The sequence below is a fragment of the Siphateles boraxobius genome, unplaced genomic scaffold (genome assembly GCF_051911475.1).
Source record: "Siphateles boraxobius isolate OS27281-9 unplaced genomic scaffold, OSU_SipBor_1 9, whole genome shotgun sequence".
Classification (NCBI taxonomy): Eukaryota; Metazoa; Chordata; class Actinopteri; order Cypriniformes; family Leuciscidae; genus Siphateles; species Siphateles boraxobius.
In genome coordinates this window covers 10,307,255-10,327,516 of record NW_027509219.1, presented here as the reverse complement: position 1 = coordinate 10,327,516, position 20,262 = coordinate 10,307,255, and the positions used below count along the sequence as shown (strand labels likewise).

At 39.9% G+C, this 20,262-nt stretch overlaps 1 protein-coding gene across 1 annotated transcript in view; it reads right to left on the bottom strand.

The window, feature by feature from the left end:
- Positions 1-2,623: 2,623 nt before the first annotated feature.
- LOC143732008 (solute carrier family 12 member 5-like) overlaps positions 2,624-20,262 on the bottom strand; it is a 138,860-nt gene continuing 121,221 nt past the window's right edge. Inside the window, exons 26-27 of the mRNA XM_077222634.1 lie at positions 4,679-5,000; positions 2,624-3,748 (exon numbers count right to left, since the gene is read on the bottom strand). Of these exons, the coding sequence (XP_077078749.1) occupies positions 2,753-3,748; positions 4,679-5,000 (1,318 nt within the window). The 3' untranslated portion in view covers positions 2,624-2,752. The remainder of the gene's footprint in view (positions 3,749-4,678; positions 5,001-20,262) is intronic.

The following is a 20,262-nucleotide window of genomic DNA, read 5'->3' as shown; positions in this document are numbered from 1 at the left end:
CTAGCGTTTTGTTTATTTAATTATTTTTTTAAATATTCATTTTATTTTATTATTTCATTGTATTTTTTTCTTTTGTAATATAAATCAAATATAATATGTACATTAATATTAATGTAAATAGAAATGTAATTATTATTATATTTTGAATATAATATATTATATATATTATATATACTAATTAAAAAAAAATTTTTTATAGATATCTTTAAAAAATAGGGATATATATAAAATAAATATGAAAATTAATGGAAATTATTAGTCTAATCCTTATTGGCCAGTTGAAGTTCGGATAAAATATATACATTAATGTACGTACCTTTAAATAATGTTCATTAAATGTTTTTGTTATGTAGCCTAACGTTACACTAGTGACTAAAGCACGCGGAAAATGCGGGTGTGTGTGTTTGTGTCTGGGTTAGTCCGTTTTTATGTCTCAGAATTCATTGGACGAACAGCCTGTCGCTCTTCATTATGAAAGATGACAAGAACGGCACATTCCGCAAGTAGCCTATATTATAACCACACCCGAAAAAAACAGCTCAAAACTCTCCTTTCCTTGACCTTGCACCATTCCTGAATAAATAGGCTTACGACCGTGTCGACAGCTTTTTGCTGTTTGTTGTTGCCGTGCCCATACACCTTGTTAGCTTGAGTTTGTATTCTTGTTTATTGATGTTGCTTATTGTAGGCTATGTGCTATACTTGACTGAAACGTTCTATGTTAGTATTGTGGATGTAGAGTGTAGTTTTGACCAACCTGCGTTTGTGCTGTCTGTGCTGTACTGTTGTGCTTCTCAAGTCTCGCGTGTAAGGCTAGGAAGCAGTTCGAGTATTTTGGTTTGGGGCGTTTTTACGCTTGAGAACTTTTGGGTAACACTTTATTTTACTTATTACACGTTACATGTAGGCTAGTTTCTATAGTAATTAGGAGTATATAAAATATGCATTAGTACATGCAACCCTAAACCAAACCCAATCCTACCTAAATCTATATTAAGTATGCTACATGTAGTTAATTAATTTTACTCAGTTCCTAAATGTATAATTACACTGCAAGGACAAAATAAAGTGTAACCGACTCTATTTTTCTACATTTTCTTTTGTTTAGCTTTGATAAAACTAGAGGTGTTTTGTTCGATTTATTCCTTTTGTTTGGCGTCTCTCAGGCTCACCTTCCCACATTAGTTTGTTGTTGTCCCTTAAATACTGTAAACTTTTTCACTTTGCACTTGAAAAAAAAATATTTTAAATTTTATATCCCCTTTTATCCCTATAATATTTCCCAACATCTGCTATAGGATGTAATGGTTTTATAATGGTTAAAAGTAAGAGGTTTTAAGTAGGCTATTGTGACAATTTCAACAGTAACACATCTATAAAATAGCCTATAAAGTTAAAATAAATACATTCAATTCAATGGAAAATATCCAAAACAATTGATAAAAAAACTTTCACACCTCATCTTTTTCTCTTTTCTATTTGAATCGAACATTTTTTAATGAGGTTAAATAATTCCATGTATAACTGACATATTTTGAGAAAGTATCAACCATCAGCCTCTAAATTCTAATTTGAAATTACAAGAATAATTTATGTGCATATCAGTCACAAACAGATAGATAGAAGCAGATAGAAGGGATAGGGCCCAATGAAATATAATCAACCTGTTAATTTATAACTTTTCATCAAGATAGCATTTATCACTTGTAAACTTCATATTTCACAGTTTTGGCCTGTTAACTGTTTAACTTTAGTCCTTTTTTTATCTTTTGTTCAATGAGGTAACACTTGCTAAATGAGAAATATAGATTCCTAAGGCTGCACTCAAAATACAAAAAAGCTTGCTAATATAATATCCATGAAGTAAATGGCCTCTTAAGTGAACTTAAATAGAGTTTACATCTATGACTTTCATGACAAAACACTGAAGTACACTTTTAAAAAGAAAACATAATATGGTCAAATTAAACGATTGACCTTGAAATACATTTTAAATCATTGATTTAATAATTTTTTGTCATACTCTAAAGAAATACAATTATTTTGATGTGTTGACTAACATACAAAAGCACATGTAAAGTTAATATTTTTTTTTACATGTACCTACTTGCAATTTGCAAATGTGTAATTATAAATATGTCTAAATATACATGACATACAATTTTCAATAGAAATGACATTAAAGTATATTTTAGTTTACTGCACATATGCTTGTCAGTATTCAGCAATAAATGTAACCATAAACCATTTTTAATAGAAGTAATTATGAAATTACATATACAAAATGTGGGCCAAAAGGGACTAAGCTAACTGCATTTAAATACTAATTTAATTTCATATATCATGCAATTAGGTATCAAAAAACATTGCATTCAGTTTGCAGTATTTTGTTTTAAAGTATATTATTTCCAAAATCAGTACTCTTTTTAAAAGTATTCAAAAGTTTACCTATTTGTCACAAGGGGTATTTAAAATGTATTAATGGAAAATTAGAAATGGTATTAGAAATATTTATGATTCATATTTAATTTTTTTACAAATACATACATTTAATCAAAATCAAGCATAGATTTTGATACACACAGTATATGAACCATATCCTGTCAAATATTAAAATAAGATATTTTAAAACATAAGCTACATAGTACTCAATTCTAAAGTCCATAATGTTTTATGGTCTAGTTCAACATTGAGATTAATTCTTCTTATTTAATGCTCTTATCAAATCAGTCATTTTCAAGTGCTGCTGTTTTCAATCAACATCAGTTTTGTTTGTGTCTCTGTGAACGCAAGAACATACATCCTGCTGCCCGTTTACGCAGTTGTAATCTGGAGGAACGTCAAAGAAGAGCTCATCATCAAAACATTTCTCATCACTGGGAGAAGCAAGATACGGTAGTTTGAGAACAACCCCAGTCAGCACACCTCCCACTGCCGAAACAGCAATGGTCCCGAACACGGCAGCCACCTGAAAGAGCGCCTGTTCCTTGGCGCTCCGACCCAATCCCGCTTCCAGGTCCGGGATAAACACCTGCAACTCTGCTAGCAGAGGGTCTCCCTCTGGAGGAGCCCGATGAGAGAAGGTCTGGTAGAGACTGGGGCCGTACGTTTCCTCGGTCGCCACCAGGATGCCGCAGATTCCTGCTAGACTGGAAATGAGTCCCGTTAGACCGTGCAGGTTGTGTATGCCACACTGATCCTGCAACCGCAGCCGACACGCCAGGAATGGGCTTAGGTATTTGTACCCCAGCATGCACGCAATGCATCCCAGGATCCCCAGTACAAAAGCAGCGGCCGGTGAAATCATCATGTCCACCGAGGCCCCAACCGTCACACCACCGGCCAACGTTACGTTCTGCACATCCGCCATGGTGATCTTGCCATTCTTGCTGAGCATGCTGGACAGGGCGAAGGCGGTGATTGTAGAGGCACTGAGACCTATGAACGTGTGCAGAACGGCTCGGTGTTGGTCGTCACCCTTGAAGGTCAGCGCTGAGTTGAAAGAAGGCCAGAACACCCAGAGGAACAGGGTTCCCATGACAGATAGCAGATCCGACTGGTAACTCGTCGTCTCTTTTGGGTGTCCCTCGTTTAGGCTTGGTCTGTAGAGGACAAAGGTGACACCCAGTCCAAAGTAGCATGCAAAAATGTGGATGAGGATGGAGCCACCAGCGTCATTGATCTTCAAGTATTTCAGGACGGCCCATTCTGTGATACCAAACACAGGGATCTCGAGCAAGGCCATCACCTATAAACAATACACAATATGTAGTTTGAAGATGTAAAATATGTAAAAATGACTCATCTTGCTGACATAAATCTACTAACAAAAGTGTGACACAATGAGCCATCCCAAAACCTAGTGTGCTGCCTTCATAGATGGCATTTTAAGGCTTCATATAGGTCCAACTCTCACTATAACTAGTAGCTGATTAGCATGGTACTAGCATATTGGTTGTTTATTAGTTCTTATAAAGCACATCATAATGCCCTATTCTGCATGGCCTTATTCTACATTCCAAATCCAATTCCTACCCAATACCTAAACATAACAACTACCTTACTAACTATTAATAAGCCGTAATTAGGATTTTGAGGCAAAAGTCAAATTAATAGTTAGTTAATAGTGAGAATTGGACCCTAATCTAATGGGTGACCACAAGTTCCAGTAGAATATTTTAGTTTACAATTACTACATTCAGAAATATGTCAAAGACAAATATAAAATTATATAGAGATGTACTTTAGTCTTAAGTTGAGCAAAACACTAAAGTTTAGCTAATTGCATTTAATGCACCTTTATTTTTTACTTTTTAATAAAGTCTTATAGTGTTCTTCTTTTTCACAAGTGTTACAACATGTTAACAGTATCTCACACAGAGATGCTGCCTAATGCCTATGTAGGGAACTCCCAAAGGAGTTTAGAAGCTTTAGAAGGAAGATGATTTGGGCAGTAGGCAGTAAACCTTGTATAGAAACTATTTAGAGTTTTTGATGCATGGCAGATCCTTTTACTTTTTGTGAATGGATATAATATAATATAATGAATTTGAATGTGAATGTTCACCACATCTTTCCACTGTATCTTTTTAGTGAAATCAAGAAGTGTTGCGATGGACAATGGAAAATGTTGCAATATCTAATATCAAACCACCTGCTGCAAAAATTATAAACTTACCAGGAGTTGCACAGGGCTCGTCTTTCCCAGCACTGCTCCAAAAGAAATCAGCACAACAGCACAGGCGAACTCAGCATTGATCAGATTCAGCACACTAAGATGAATCTTCCCATCATAGTAAAACTGAAAGAAGCCCTGGACCAGAATGGCCCACTGAATGGTAAATGTGGCGATTAGGAAGTTTAAAACCATTCCACCAAACCCATAGCGCCGGAAAAAGGCCAGAAGGCAGCCGAATCCAAGAAATATCATCACCTGAATGTCAGCAAAAAATGGATAGTTATGATATAATGAATTCTCCATGGGCCGTGTCTCGTTGTTCTGGAAAAGTGCATTAGCTTGATCATCGTACGTCACAAAGAAAGCATAGAGGACCACTATCATGACCTCCAATGCAAAAATAAGTACAGGGAGCCGCACACGCAAATTTGTAGACTTATTCTTCATTTTGACTGTAACTGAGCGCAGAGCCAGCAGTCCTGCCTCCGTTCTCTTCCAGTGACATTTATTTATTTTATCTACTGTAACTTGATAAGCAGAGTACTTTCCATTGGCTAAAACATGAAGTTACATCATCCACATGCTGGTTAGGCAAAGGGAAATCCAGCTGCACTTTGTCCTTAGTAATAACCATTACAAGGATTTAATTACTCAGCAGTTTTTAAGCTTTAAAAAAGGGTATGGTATAGACTCAGTTTAAATCATCATATCACTAAAGAGTGAGAGATAGGATGAGAAAGGAACAAAGAAACTCATTAAGATGTTTATTGCAAGGATCAATGGCACAATCAGTGACAAAGCCATGAAGCTCACTGCTGAGTTCAGACTCGGAGTAATGCACTTTCAACAGGGTTTCACATTATTGTTTCCTAATAGTGTTGATAACACAGTACAAAAAGATAAGCTCATTTGCATTTAAATATGCTAAAGTGCCTAATTTGGAAAGCCAGTTTGATGATGAAGTCACAAGAGTGAATGGAAAATGTAATCTGTGTATAAGTGTTTATTTTAAACCGTGTTAAACTTCAAGGAACGCATTGTAGAAGCTTTTGAGATAGATAGATAGATAGATAGATAGATAGATAGATAGATAGATCTTTATAAATAATGTTTCTTACCTTTGCATTAAATGATAAAAAACTGGTTAAAGCGGCACCGTTTCGAATACAACAGCTGAAGGAGTGATGGCAAATTTAAAATTTTCTCACATCTGCCTTTATGTTTTTCCCTCTTTTGGAAAGTCATAGAAAAGCTATTCTGGACTCTTTCTTTTTCTATTAATATGACATCTGCTTCTGAGAAACCAGGAAATATAAATTTCAGCCTTGTTTTGACATTTAGATGCCTAACATCTTAAGATTGCTTTCAAGGTATATATTGCCTTCTTTTTCTTTCTTAGAAATTAGTTAATGGATTCCCTGGAAATCGAACCCATGACCTTGGCTAATGCCAAGCTCCGGTGTGTTTGAGTTTACAGGAACACTCTGAAATTTAGACGAAAGAACTGAAGGATTGCAAACACCACAACTGACAAAACTGAACAAAATTGTGTTTTTATTATAGCCGTGCTGCTATGTTTAAAACTGCACACACCTGCCTTTGCTAACAGTTTCAGGCAAACATATTAAATACGTTTTTATCTGGATTTTTTGTATGTCTTAACATTGTAAAATGTCAACTGAACAAGCACATTAAGGTTACATTTGTTTAACACTTTGCATTCAGGCAGTATCTGTTTACACCGAGTGCAAAAAGCCAACCCTGTTGGCAAAGGCTAGTTTAGTTTCAATATCTACGCCAACCATTGATCAGATAATTTAACTTTAACACAAACAGCATACTTGTATTTACATTTTGTGTGAGTAACACCTTTTACAATTACAGTAGATAGAACCCACAGGCCGTTATACAATAATTTTACCCTTTTATGGCATTCATTTTATTTGCAGGTCTTAAAATAAAGTCCATAAAAGCCTAAATTTGATTTTAAAAACTCTGCAGATACTCTGTATTCATTGTTCCCTTTCAAGGGAACTCGAGCTGCGTTGAGACGCGGTGGGAACGCTCTGCGTGATTGCGTCGTGAAGCACGTGTATAATCAGTTCATTGGAAGAGCGAGACGTCATAGGCGAGTGACGTCATAGACCAGGAAGCTATAAAGCACACCAGAAAACAGACCGCGACAGCTTCTGTGCCTTCAGCAAGCGATCTGTTTATTCTGTCCTAGTCATATTTATTGTTGTCTGTCAAGTTGCAATATATATATATATATTATGGCAAAAGAGAGCAAGCAGCTTTGTGTTGTTCCCTGCCCACGTTATATCACGGGTGGGGACACACATAACAGCTTTTTGTTACTATTTGGGAGTGGAGCATGCCACAGTCAGTTCTTGAGTGGGCTGACTGTGAGCATTGCGAGAAGCTGTCCGTGAGGACGCTCCGCTCCCGCCGGGCGTTCTTCGAGGTGGACGGTTCAGTTCGCGCTACCCGTGCAGGTCCTGCGGTTGCTGAGGCACGGCGGCGACTCGCATGTTGGGACGGATCTGACAGCGGGGGTTGGGACGCAATGTTGGGCAAGCTACTTAGAAAATTTAGTGAGCTAAGCTAGCAGTTACTCTACATTAAATGTAGCTTCACTACACTGAAGCTACCACCCTGGGAAATGTAGCAAGCTAAGCTACAGCAATATGGCTAAAAGTTGTTTACTACTTCTAAGCTACTTTTTCAAATTTAATTTTTATATTGAGTCAACTTAATTCCAAGTCAATGCTATCTCAGTGATCAATAAAATTGTCAATCAAACTGTTACAACCCTTCTTTGGCTCTCACCCGTCTAGGGATTTTTGGAAGGGGAACACAAGACCTGTTCAGACATACGTCTCTATTGAACACTGAATGAGTTGAGAAACACGAGAGACACAACCAAAAATAGAATAAGAAGTAATTTAATAAGGATAAAGTAATTTATATTACATGTGAACAAGGCAAAAAGGAAGAAAGGGAAAACAGGATTTGTGCCAAACAAACGAAAATAACATAAGCAAAACGAATCTAACTAAACAATTCCATTCTAAACCTAAACTAAAACAAAAGATCAAAGAAAAAGTCTTCAACGTCTGAGACATCGTAAATAAACTATACTGACTAATGAAAACAAAAAAACAGGGGGTGGCACAAATCCCTAACCTAATGAATATAGACAAAAGAAACAACTAAGTGTGCAAAATGTATGTCACGTGACAATCTTACCTATTCCCTTCCTCCTTCCCGCTTAACCCAGCTTTGCAAAGCTGTTTAACAGACTCAGAGCTCACGAATGAGAAGTTTCAGGGAACACTCGGAACAAAAGGCAAGCGTAACATGACAGACAAAACAAACATTTAACAGAACTAAAATCAACCGAAGAGAAAACAAAACATCTCAAAGCAAAACCAAAAATCTCTCTCTCTTGCTGGCGGTAACATGTATCTTAAATAGGGCTTCTCCAGGTGTCAAGCATCCCGCTAATGAAGATCCCGCCTCCCACCAACTCAACTCGTTATAGATGACTGACAAGAGGAACAGCCAATCATCTACGACCTGCGAAAAGGAAAGTGAGAGGGAGAGAAAGAGCGAGAAGACCAAAAAAAAAAACAGAACACACAAAAACAATATAAAACTTCCCAGAGGATGTAACACCGCCACATTTAAGATCAAACTCATAGTTTGATACAAAAAAACAAAACCTGAACATTATAGCCAAGCGAAAACACACATACCCATTTTAAACTCTAGACAGAGTATCAGCAAGGATGTTCTCAGAACCCTTCTTATGATGGATTTCCAAATGATAATTCTTTACAAACAAAGCCCAGCGCATCAATCGTTGGTTTGCATTATACATGCGGGACAAAAACACAAGGGGATGGTGATCAGTGAACACAATTGTAGGCAAATTCGAAGAACCCAAATAAACCTCAAAAAACTGTAAAGCTAATAGCAAAGCGAGGGTTTCCTTTTCGATGGTAGAATAATTTGCTTGATGTTTGTTGAATTTTCGAGAAAAAAAACGAACTGGATGGTTCACACCATTCTTACCCTCCTGAATCAGGACTGCTCCAGCGCCAACTGAGCTCGCGTCAACCTTCAGCTTGAACGCCTGATCAAATTGTGGGGCTGCGAGAACTGGACTGGCACACATCAAAGCCTTAGCATTTTCAAATGCAACCTGACATTCATCAGTCCAGACAAAAGTCTGCTTAGGGCTGAGGAGGTTAGTGAGAGGAGTTACTACCGTAGCAAAATTTTTACTAAAACTTCGGTAGTAACCAATCATACCCAAAAATCGTCTTAACTCTCGCCGTGTAACAGGAACAGGAAACTCATTAATAGCAGCAACTTTCTCATCTACCGGCTTTACTTGCCCATTTTCTACATGCTTTCCCAAATAGGTCACAGTGGCTTGACCAAACACACACTTGGCAAGGTTAAGTGTTAAAGACGCACGTTCTAAACGTTCGAACACAGTACGCAACAAAGACATATGCTCTTTCCAGTCACTAGAAAAGATCACCAAGTCATCCAAATATGCCTTGCAATTTGGTACCCCTGCGAGAACGGTTTGAATAAATCGCTAAAACGTAGCAGGTGCGTTTCGTAACCCGAACGCCATAACATGATGTTGTAGAAAGCAATCCGGAGTTACGAACGCAGATATGTCGGACGCACGTGGGGTCAATGGTACCTGCCAGTACCCTTTAAGTAAGTCAAGTTTGCTAACAAATCTAGCGGAACCGATACTGTCGACACAATCCTCCATTCTAGGGAGCGGATAACAATCAGGCACGGTGACAGCATTGACTCGGTAATCCGTACAAAAACGAAAAGAACCATCAGGTTTCTAGACGAGAAGACATGGGGAGCTTCACGGACTATAACTATGACGAGCTAAATCATTCTCTAACAAATAGTCAGTTTCTGTCTTCATTGCGGACCTCTTAACCTCGTTAACTCGATAAGGATGTTGTTTTATCGGTTTTGCATCTCGAACATCAATATCATGCTGTAACACGCCAGTCTGGGATGGGACATCAGAAAACAGAACGGGAAATGATGTAATGAGAGCAACCACGTCCTACCTTTGCCCATTAGGTAGAGAAGATAAAGGAGAAAACAGATTGGACAGAATAGCGGAATTTCCCAATTTACTACATTGTTGAGGAGTATTTCTCAGTACCAGTCCATCTTCATCCTCATTCAGGTCACCTTCTAAAACAGAAGAAACTTTAGACGTTATTAAAACAGCTGCATTGTCTGGGAACTGTTTAACAGGTGCACAATCATCACGAGCATAATATGCTTTAAGCATGTTATTGTGACAAACACGCATCTTACGCCTTCTTTCGGGAGTGGATATAACATAGTCCGTATTACTGAGTTTCCTAACTATGCTATACGGACCAGTAAATCTAGCAGACAATGCAGACCCTGGTATCGGCAATAATACTACTACCTTGTCATCAGGCTGAAAAGGCCGTGCAACAGCGTGCCTGTCAAATCGATCCTTCATCTCCGACTGCGCACTTTTCAAGAAGTTACGCGCAAGATCACATGCACTGTGCAGTTTCTCTCGAAATCGACTAACGTAATCAAGGACATTCGTTTTCTTCTCTGTTGTACTCTCCATCATCTGATCTTTCAAAACCTTTAGCGGTCCCCGAAGAGTATGCCCAAAAACCAACTCGGCCGGACTAAAACCGAGCGATTCTTGCACACTCTCTCGTACCGCAAACAATACTAAAGGAATTCCTTCATCCCAATCTTTAGTTGTGTCCATACAAAATTTTCGAAGCATGGTTTTTAAGGTCTGATGAAACCTTTCGATCGCACCCTGGCTCTCTGGGTGATATGCACTAGAAACTCGGTGCTCGATGGACAAAGACTTTAGCGTTTGGGTAAAAACTCGCGACCAAAAATTTGTACCTTGGTCTGTTTGGACAACTTTCGGAAGTTCAAAAGTAGAAAAAAACTTAGTCAAAGCTTTCAGAATAACAGGAGCCGTTATCTTCCGCAATGGAACAGCCTCGGGAAATCTGGTCGCTCTACACATTATAGTACATGGATATTGATTACCTGCTTTCGTTTTCGGTAATGGTCCGACACAATCAACCAGTACCTCTTCAAACGCTTCTCCTATAACCGGGATAACGAGACAGTGGAGCGGGTGAGATAACCTGATTCGGCTTTCCTGCAATTTGACAAGTATGACATGTACGACAAAATTTTGCAGCATCTCGCTTCAACCCAGGCTAAAAAAAAATGCTGAAGAATACGATCGTAAGTTTTCGTTACCCCCAAATGTCCCGAAAGCAAATGTTCATGCGCCAAACACAATACATGAGAACGATATTTGATTGGAACTACCACTAGATATACCACGTTCCAATCCAAATCCTCCTCAACCTTAGAGCACCACTTACGCATAAGTAAACCATTGTCTACGAAGTATGCAATATTTCTTTTCTTAGCAACCTCAGAGCTAATTACAGCTGACAAACACTTTCTCAAAGAGGGATCATCGTTTTGTGCAATAACGATCTGAGAGCGAGTAATGGGTAGATCTAACGAATTCAAACTTTCTAGCCAATTTTCTGAATTTCTCACCTTAGGAACGCTTCCAAAACCCATCTTAGTTTCAGTGGTTTTCACATCATCCGCTAAGACAGATCCCATCAGCGAGTCAGCCAAATCAACTTCGCGCCCTGTTTTAGCTGACTGAGCACGAGTAACTCCACAAGCAGAAAACACTTCAGGGTGCAAATTAATGACATCATCAACAATTGGACAAACATACGGAACGTCAGTCACCTCGGGAGCTGGCAAAACTTTTCCTCCAGCCAAATCGTTTCCTAAGATAAGTGTAATTCCTTTTACAGTGAGTGAACTACGAATTCCAACTCGCACGACCCCTGAAACCAGTGTACATTGTAAATGCACACTATGCAAAGGAACAGACACTACTTGCATTTCTATCCCACGAATCAAAATGTTTGAGCCACAATATGATACATCAGAGAACTGTAACACATCAGACAGCATAATAGATTGCATGGCACCAGTATCTCGGAGAATAGAGATTTCTCTCCGATCCTCTTCCTTTCCAGACAACGAAACAAATCCTGGCAGAACGAAAGGTTCATAATTTGCATCAAAAACCCTCAGTACAACACGATAGTTCCGACGGTGGTACAGTCTTTACGAACGCAACACTTTCGGGTCCCTAGATTGCTGTTTACACATCAGCACCGGGCAGTCAGCAAGTTGACTTCGGTCAACTCAAGTCGACCTTTCGCATCGTTTGTACAATGCATTGCCCTTTGTATTGATGGCGCCCGTGTGTGTGGCTAGCCGTCTGCCATTGTTACCTGTGTTGTGTATTGTTTTATTTTTATTGTTTTTAATTCGTGATGTGTCGGGGCCCAAATCTTTATTTTATTATTTTGCCATGGCGGCCCGGAGGACTGAGGAGATCATAGCCGGCGGGTTCGTGCAAGAGGCGGTACATTCTCCCGAGGCCCCTTCCATTGGACCGTCTTTTGAAGGAACCCGTCTGGCTAGGTTTTCTGGAACCCGTGGAGGTCGCAGGAGAGGAGGTGCTAGAGGTGAGCGCCGGTACTACTCTCCGCTTCGGTCCCTCCTCGACCCTGGGGTGGTGATGTCCAGCCCAGAGATCCATCCGCCGCTGAGTCCGTCAAGCCCAGAGCCTGCACATCGCCATCAGAAATGGCGGAGACCGGGGAAGACCTCCAGCCCCCCCAAGAACCCGGAGGTCGTGCCCGAGCAGCCCGCTGTTTTCCTGGAGTTCGTGCCTGAGCAGCCCGCTGTATTTCCAGAGGACCCGACTTCCAGCCCAGAGCCTTCCCCGTTCGTCCCGTCCAGCCCAGAGCCTTCCCCGTTGGTCCCGTCCAGCCCAGAGCCTTCCCCGCTGGTCCCGTCCAGCCCAGAGCCTTCCCCGCTGGTCCCGTCCAGCCCAGAGCCTTCCCCGCTGGTCCCGTCCAGCGCAGAGCCTTCACCGCTGGTCCCGTCCAGCGCAGAGCCTTCACCGCTGGTCCCATCCAGCGCAGAGCCTTCACCGCTGGTCCCCTCCAGCCCAGAGCCTTCACCGCTGGTCCCGTCCAGCCCAGAGCCTTCACCGCTGGTCCCGTCCAGCCCAGAGCCTTCACCGCTGGTCCCGTCCAGCCCAGATCCTTCACCGCTGGTCCCGTCCAGCCCAGCGCCCTCTCGCTCTCGGAGACGGAGGAGGAAGAGGACTTCCTGTGTCCCACAATGGCCGGAGGTCCTTCCTGAGCCTCCAGTCAGCCCAGAGGCCGTCTCCATACTCCTTGCCCTGCCGGCGCCACCCAAGCTCCTGGCCCTGCCGGCGCCACCCAAGCTCCTGGCCCTGCCGGCGCCGCCCAAGCTCCTGGCCCTGCCAGCGCCGCCCAAGCTCCTGGCCCTGCCGGCGCCGCCCAAGCTCCTTGCCCTGCCGGCACCACCCATTCCAACCATCAAGGCCAATACTGCCCAGCCTGAGCCGGTGTCTGTTCCTGTGCCTGAGCCGGTGTCTGTTCCTGTGCCTGAGCCGGTGTCTGTTCCTGTGCGTGTTTTGTGTGTGAGTTGTGACACTAAGCTCTGGAATAAGCTCCCCAGTGAGATGTGTATCGTTACTGACCTGGGCCTTTTTAAATCAAGACTTAAAACGCATCTTTTTAAAGTGGCGTTTTGTACCTAGTAATGTGATGGCACATTTACATGGATTTTATTTTTCATTTATCTTTTTCTTATTTTTTTTCTCATTCATTATTGTATCTTTGTTATTGGTGTGTTGTTGTTTTAAATTTGTTGTTTAATCTGTTATGAAGCACTTTGGTTCACCTATCGGTCGATGTAAGGTGCTATATAAATAAAATACATTTACATTTACATTTGTGGTTCTCCCTCACGCATCCAGCTCCGCTTGGACTGGACGTGATGTATTAGGTGTGGTTGACGCTACACCTGTACGCATTCCCGATATCTTTGCTCCTGGGAGCTCTGGAGTTATGGATACTGTGGGCTCGGCCTCTGAGGGGGCCCAGCTCATAGATTCAGGTCTCTCGACCGGGGTCGTGGAGACCATACTCCAGTCCAGAGCTCCCTCCACGAGAAGATTAAATATGCATTGACCTATGCATCATTTGTGCTCCAGGCCTTCTGTCCTCCACCTTTAATACCCCAGATCAGGAAAAACTGAATCTGTTATGCCCTTTCCGGGCTTTGGATGCGTATGTCCACAGAGCTGCTCAGTGGCGTATATCAGAACAATTATTTGTCTGCTTCGGATAACTTAAGAGAGGTTGCCCTGCATCTAAACAGAAAATGAGCAAGTGGGTAGTTGAGGCTATCTCACTTGCTTATGAAGCGGCCGGACAGCCTTCACCAATGGCTGTTCAGGCCCATTTTACAAGGAGTATGGCTGCCTCTAGGCTTTAATTTCAGGGGTTTCCCTTCAGGACATTTGAAATGCGGCAGGGTGGTCCTCACCACATACATTTGTCAGATTTTATGACCTAGACCTCTCCACTCCCGGGGCTAGGCTGCTTACTTCTAAGTGTGCGCAAGGACTTCACACAGAACGGGCATTTCTCATTATGGCGTAGTGGGTATAGGGTTCCCACCGCGTCTCAACGCAGCTTGAGTTCCCTTGAAAGGGAACGTCTCAGGTTACGTATGTAACCCTGGTTCCCTGAGAGGGAACGAGACGCTGCGTTCTCCTGCCATACTTCCTGCATGCCCTGATCGACTTGCTTCAGGCTTTTTCAGAAGCTGTCGCGGTCTGTTTTCTGGTGTGCTTTATAGCTTCCTGGTCTATGACGTCACCCGCCTATGACGTCTCGCTCTTCCATTGGACTGATTATACACGTGCTTCACTGCGCAATCACGCAGAGCGTTCCCACCGCGTCTCAACGCAGCGTCTCGTTCCCTCTCAGGGAACCAGGGTTACATATGTAACCTGAGACGTTTTCTTAAGATTGAGTTTAAATAACTGTTGTCTTTATTAAAGATGAAAGATGTAATGGCAATGTGGATATTTGGAGCTGAATTGAACTTCCGGTAACACTTTAGAATACGGTTCCTTAGTTAATGAATAACTACACAAGAACCAATGAGTAACACAATACTAACCATCTAGTAACTATTATTAACTAACAAGAAACTCTGATTAACGAACTATTAAGTAATAGCGCACAGATGAAAGTGGTAGTTCACCATTGACTAATCAATAACTACTATTTTTTTAATGCTTCCCAGAGAACTACTGAAAAAGTTTATTAACAATCTAGTAACTACTATTAACTAAAAAGAAACTCTGATTAACAAATTAGGAAGTAATAGTGCACAGATGAAAGTCATACTTCATACTTTTATGGGAATTACTAATTATTTGGATCCGTATTCTAAAGTGAAGATCATGGGAACTAACTAGTAATGACTCAAGTGTTACTACATGATCTAGTCATGATTTGTGCAACCAAACACAAAAGTAATTTCAAGCGTTTGAGATTTTTGGTGAACTTGAGTATACTTTTAGAAAATTTCTTTAGAAGTATAGTAACACTTGAGTCTTGAGTCATTACTAGTTTGTTCCCATGATTCTTACAGTAGTTACTAATGAAAAGCCAATAAAGTGTAGAATCTTCTCACTCACAAGACACACACACACACACACACACACACACACACACACACACACACACACACACACACACACACACACACACACACACACACACACACACACACACACACACACACACACACACACACACACACACAGACATATATATATATATATATATATATATGCAAGGAGACATACATAAAAACAAATTGTTTTGTGAGGTAAGTTAAATAATAAATTCAATCTATATGGTACTTGGATGGCTGATGACTCAATATGTTCCAGTCGTCACCGTGACTCTAGTGATTCAATGCCAGTCCAAAGGAATGCCAGGAAATTGGCCACAGGACAAGTAAGGTCCCGAGTCCCGACAACTGCATTTAAAAATCCATTTCTTTAAAATTATTCAGTTGATAAATAGACAGCATAGGCCAATTATTAACAGCTTACATATTGATAATTTAAACAACCTTGTGTATTCGTTTACGGTAGCAGTTCAAATGTTAATGTAGTGCTAGTCATTTATCCTGCATTGGTTATTGATTAGTTTTGTATGAATTATGAAAATTTTCAGTAGTTCTCTGGGAAGCATAAAATAATATAGTAGTTATAGAAGTACCACTTTCATCTGTGCACTATTACTTCCTAATTCGTTAATCATAGTTTCTTTTTAGCTAATAGTAGTTACTAGATTGTTAATAAACTTTTTCAGTAGTTCTCTGGGAAGCATAAAAAAATAGTAGTTATTGATTAGTTAATAGTGAACTACCACTTTCATCTGTGCGCTATTACTTACTAGTTCGTTAATCAGAGTTTCTTGTTAGTTAATAATAGTTACTAGATTGTTAATATTGTGTTACTCATTGGTTCTTGTGTAGTTATTCATTAACGAAGGAACCGTATTCTAAAGTGTTACCGAACTTCCTAATGCTGCCATTCTCTTTTATTATTTAACACACACACACACACACACACACACACACACACACACACACACACACACACACACACACACACACACACACACACACACACACACACACACACACACACACACACACACACACAATATTTTGTGTATTAGGGCGTCCTTGAAAGTTCAGTTCAGTGTCATTTTCATGTTCTTGTATTTGACTATGAAACAGAATAAAGCAAATATAAAAAATTGAGGAAAAGACATCAAGTGACATTTCATTATTTATTTAGTGTAAGTTGAGGAGAGTTCCTGTGTTATCCTGAATATTCTGATTTAAATATGTTTTAATAAAAACATTACATTTCTGTGAAGAAAATTCTCACTCAAGACTCCACATCACACTGTATATTAGAAGAAACGACCACTGATTTATTTAGCTCACAAATGAAAACACAATAAATAGTTGTAATAAAGGACTTGAACTTTATTGCATTTTGTGCAGACAAGTCTATAAAATGGTCCAGATAAACCATTATTCATAGAACATAGAAGCTTTTGACAAGATAAAACAATAATTTAAGATATAGTTTAAATATATTTTCATATAACACAATTGAGACACAATGTTCTATTTATTTTTAAAATATTAAACTTGCATGGACACACAAATTAAACAGCTAGGCTAAGATAACTATAATGTGTTATATATTTACAAAACCAACTGCCACGGTTTAACCTCTCTTTTTCCAATAAAGTGATATGTCACAGAGTCATATATGTAAAGAAACAGAAACACTTCACCCTTTTCCCCGTTACAGTCAAGCTCACAAACATGTACCATTTTGACTCCTCGTGATAACCGAAGCAGAAAACAGAAAACACATTACTAATCACAAGCATTGTCTTTGGATCTACACTGAGTACCATAAAAACAAAAACAAAAAAAAACATCAAATTGCCCTCCTATGGAGAAAGTCAAAATGTAGGCTATGTAGAAATGCTCTTGCACACACTGTTGGGAAAGTTTCAGAAGTATCAGAAAATGTACGGTGCCATTAGAAAATCAGAATCAGTGCTTAAAAAATTGGAGGTGAGGTCTGGAGATATTCGGTTAAAGGTGCAGTGTGTATTTTCTAGCGACATCTAGTGGTTTGGTTGCGAGTTGCACTAAGGGCGCAGCCCACTGCTCACCCCTCCGTTTTGAAGAAGCTACGGTGGCTAAAACCGGACAAACATATCGTCGTCTGAGACAGCAGAGAATAGCCAGAGTCAGCCAAGAGTGCGTAACATTGTCACTGTTTCTGTACTACAGTCCATTATAAACCACATCATGGATAAAGTTTTCAAAGCCATAGTCAGGTGAGGATCAAGGGTCTTAATATATAATATAATAATAGTAATCAGCTGATTGTCTCACAAACGTAACCAGCACATTTCTCCCCACATAGCAAACCCATAATACAGCGAGGGAGAAGAACCACATGAAACTATGCAACTATATATTTTTTCTAACAGGGTAGTAAAAGTTTAGCTGGCTAAATATGAGCTGTTACTGTGGCTGAGCTGGTTAAAGCGTAAAGCCTTGTTTAAACTCAAAAGGTGCGCGCGGCAAAAATGACATGATTGTAACAGAGCGCGTGCCTCCGCATCCCCTAGTCATCATTTACTACACACAATAGGGTTTTTTTCTCTGATTTTGAAAACTCTTAACGATCGACTTAAAATGCTTCCAAGATCGACTTGTCGACCGCGATCGACGGGTTGGTGATTCCTGTAACGTTACTGTTTTACGGTCAATGACAAGAGAATTACAATACTAACAGAGAATGTCTAATAAGGGGAGAATTGTCACTGTCTGGATACTTCTGGTTTCTGGACTGGCTGCAGTAACACGTCTCTGTCCATGCGGGGGCGCTCGCAGGGGAGTGCAGAATGAATGGGAGTCTATGTGGTTTCACCCCCAGTCATCCACTTTTCTCAGTATGTAATTTTTTTGTCAAGTAATTTGAAAGTTGCATTGAAAAGGGGGGCTAAGATAATACACTCAGCTGAAAATTGCATTTTTAAGTTCACTTATCTGTTCTAAAAATCCGTTCAAAAATGTGATGACGTCACATAATAGCAGAATGCCAGCGTGTTCCTGCCAACAACGACCTAACCTGTAAGAAATCGAAAGGACATAAGTACTCGTTCATTCGACTTTTGAACTATAATCTACTGTATATTGAACTTGTGGAATCAACAATAAAATCTACGTTGATTCAACGACAAGCAGGAGAAAGGGATACATTTAGCCGTCTAGCTCCATAGACTCCCATTCATTCTGCACTCGCCCGCGATCACCTCTAGTGGAATTCTAATGGAACTGCAACCAAAACGATATACAACGGGGCTTATAGGATGTGCCAAGACTCTCCATAGACGGACTCTGGTACTAATCAGCTGTCTCACGAACCAGCACATTTATCCCCACATAGCAAAGCCATAACACAGCGAGGGAGAAGAACTAAGTTACATGAAACAATCCAACTACATATTTTACACCACTGACAAGGGAAAAGTCACTACTCGCTGTGTTTATGGCTAGCTTCTAGCTTTCTGCTGCTTCAATTTCAAGGTAGTGACGAAACGCTCTCTGTAGCGCTGTTTGTTCACGTTCGGCCAAGGTAGAAACATGACGTCACAATATGTCGACCTTCATAGAAGGGGGTGCCCACGGTTATGTAAATATAAATGTTTCATTCTAAGGTAATAAAAACATTACGGTTTATTAAGTAAGTTCTTTATACACCACTGAAAAGATAGTTATGGATGTCATATTGCATTTCTGTTAATAGATACTCAAAATTATTACACATTGCACCTTTAAAACCCCAACATGCTAAAACGGGTATCAGGAGCACTGAATGAATGATGAAGAACTTCTCCTGCCAATCTAAAGTAACTGTGCAAAGCTCCTTCTGTCTGGTATATCCCAACATGACAGGATATCTCTTTGCATTGATTAACTTTATCAAGTCTGGCTAAATAGCCTAGTCTATACGAGTCAGCTTTCTCAATATTGCATTTGAACACATTTTCATAGACGCCACTTCAGTAATCAATCGGAAATAATAATTAGCACCTTCTGAAACACCTGCAATTTCAAATTCAATTAGCTGGTTATCTTATAAGCCCTGTTAATCGACTAGTAAACCGTGTTATACCAGTATAGAGTGCAACAGTGCCCGTACACTTTTTCAGTGGAGTTGGTTCCGGAAGTATTTTTTTTCCATTATTTTCTCCCAGGGATTCAAAAAAGTCGTTATTAAAGCGTTATAAGCCACGAACCAGGCCAACCAGCTATGAGGTGAATCATAACAGTACAAACTTTGATTTGAAGCAAAAAAGTATTTGAAAATTGGACAAAAAAACAAGAATGTGCACTTAATGGCTTCAGCGAGGGAAAGAACTACAATGGCATGTAGCATTACGAACAGCATAATCAAATTAAAAATAATGGAGAAATTTAAAACTGTGCATTTAAAAATGTATAATTATATATATATATATATTTATATATATATATATATATATATCGACCCGATTAGGTAATTCGTCATTACGTAATCTCCGATTGGTGAAATTTTCTGCACAGGACCATGGGTAATACAGTTTTTACCATGAATTCCACTGTTAAACAGGATTATTTTTAAACTAGGTTGAAACAAATCGGGCTGATGGCTTCAACAGAAATACTTGCTATCAATTATCCAGCTCGTAGCTCACAGAAAGGCTGTCTTTTAAGGTTTATCATTACAAATGTATTTCCCTATGGAGAATATGAATGGAGTTTTTACTTCTAGAACCAGACTGTAGCAATCTATACCATTGTTACAGGTTAGTTACATGTCAACATTGCATAAAAAAACATCATGATTCTTCTATATGCATTCTAAGGGCACATTCACACAGAGCGCTATTTTTCAATGTAAACACGTACTAGACAAA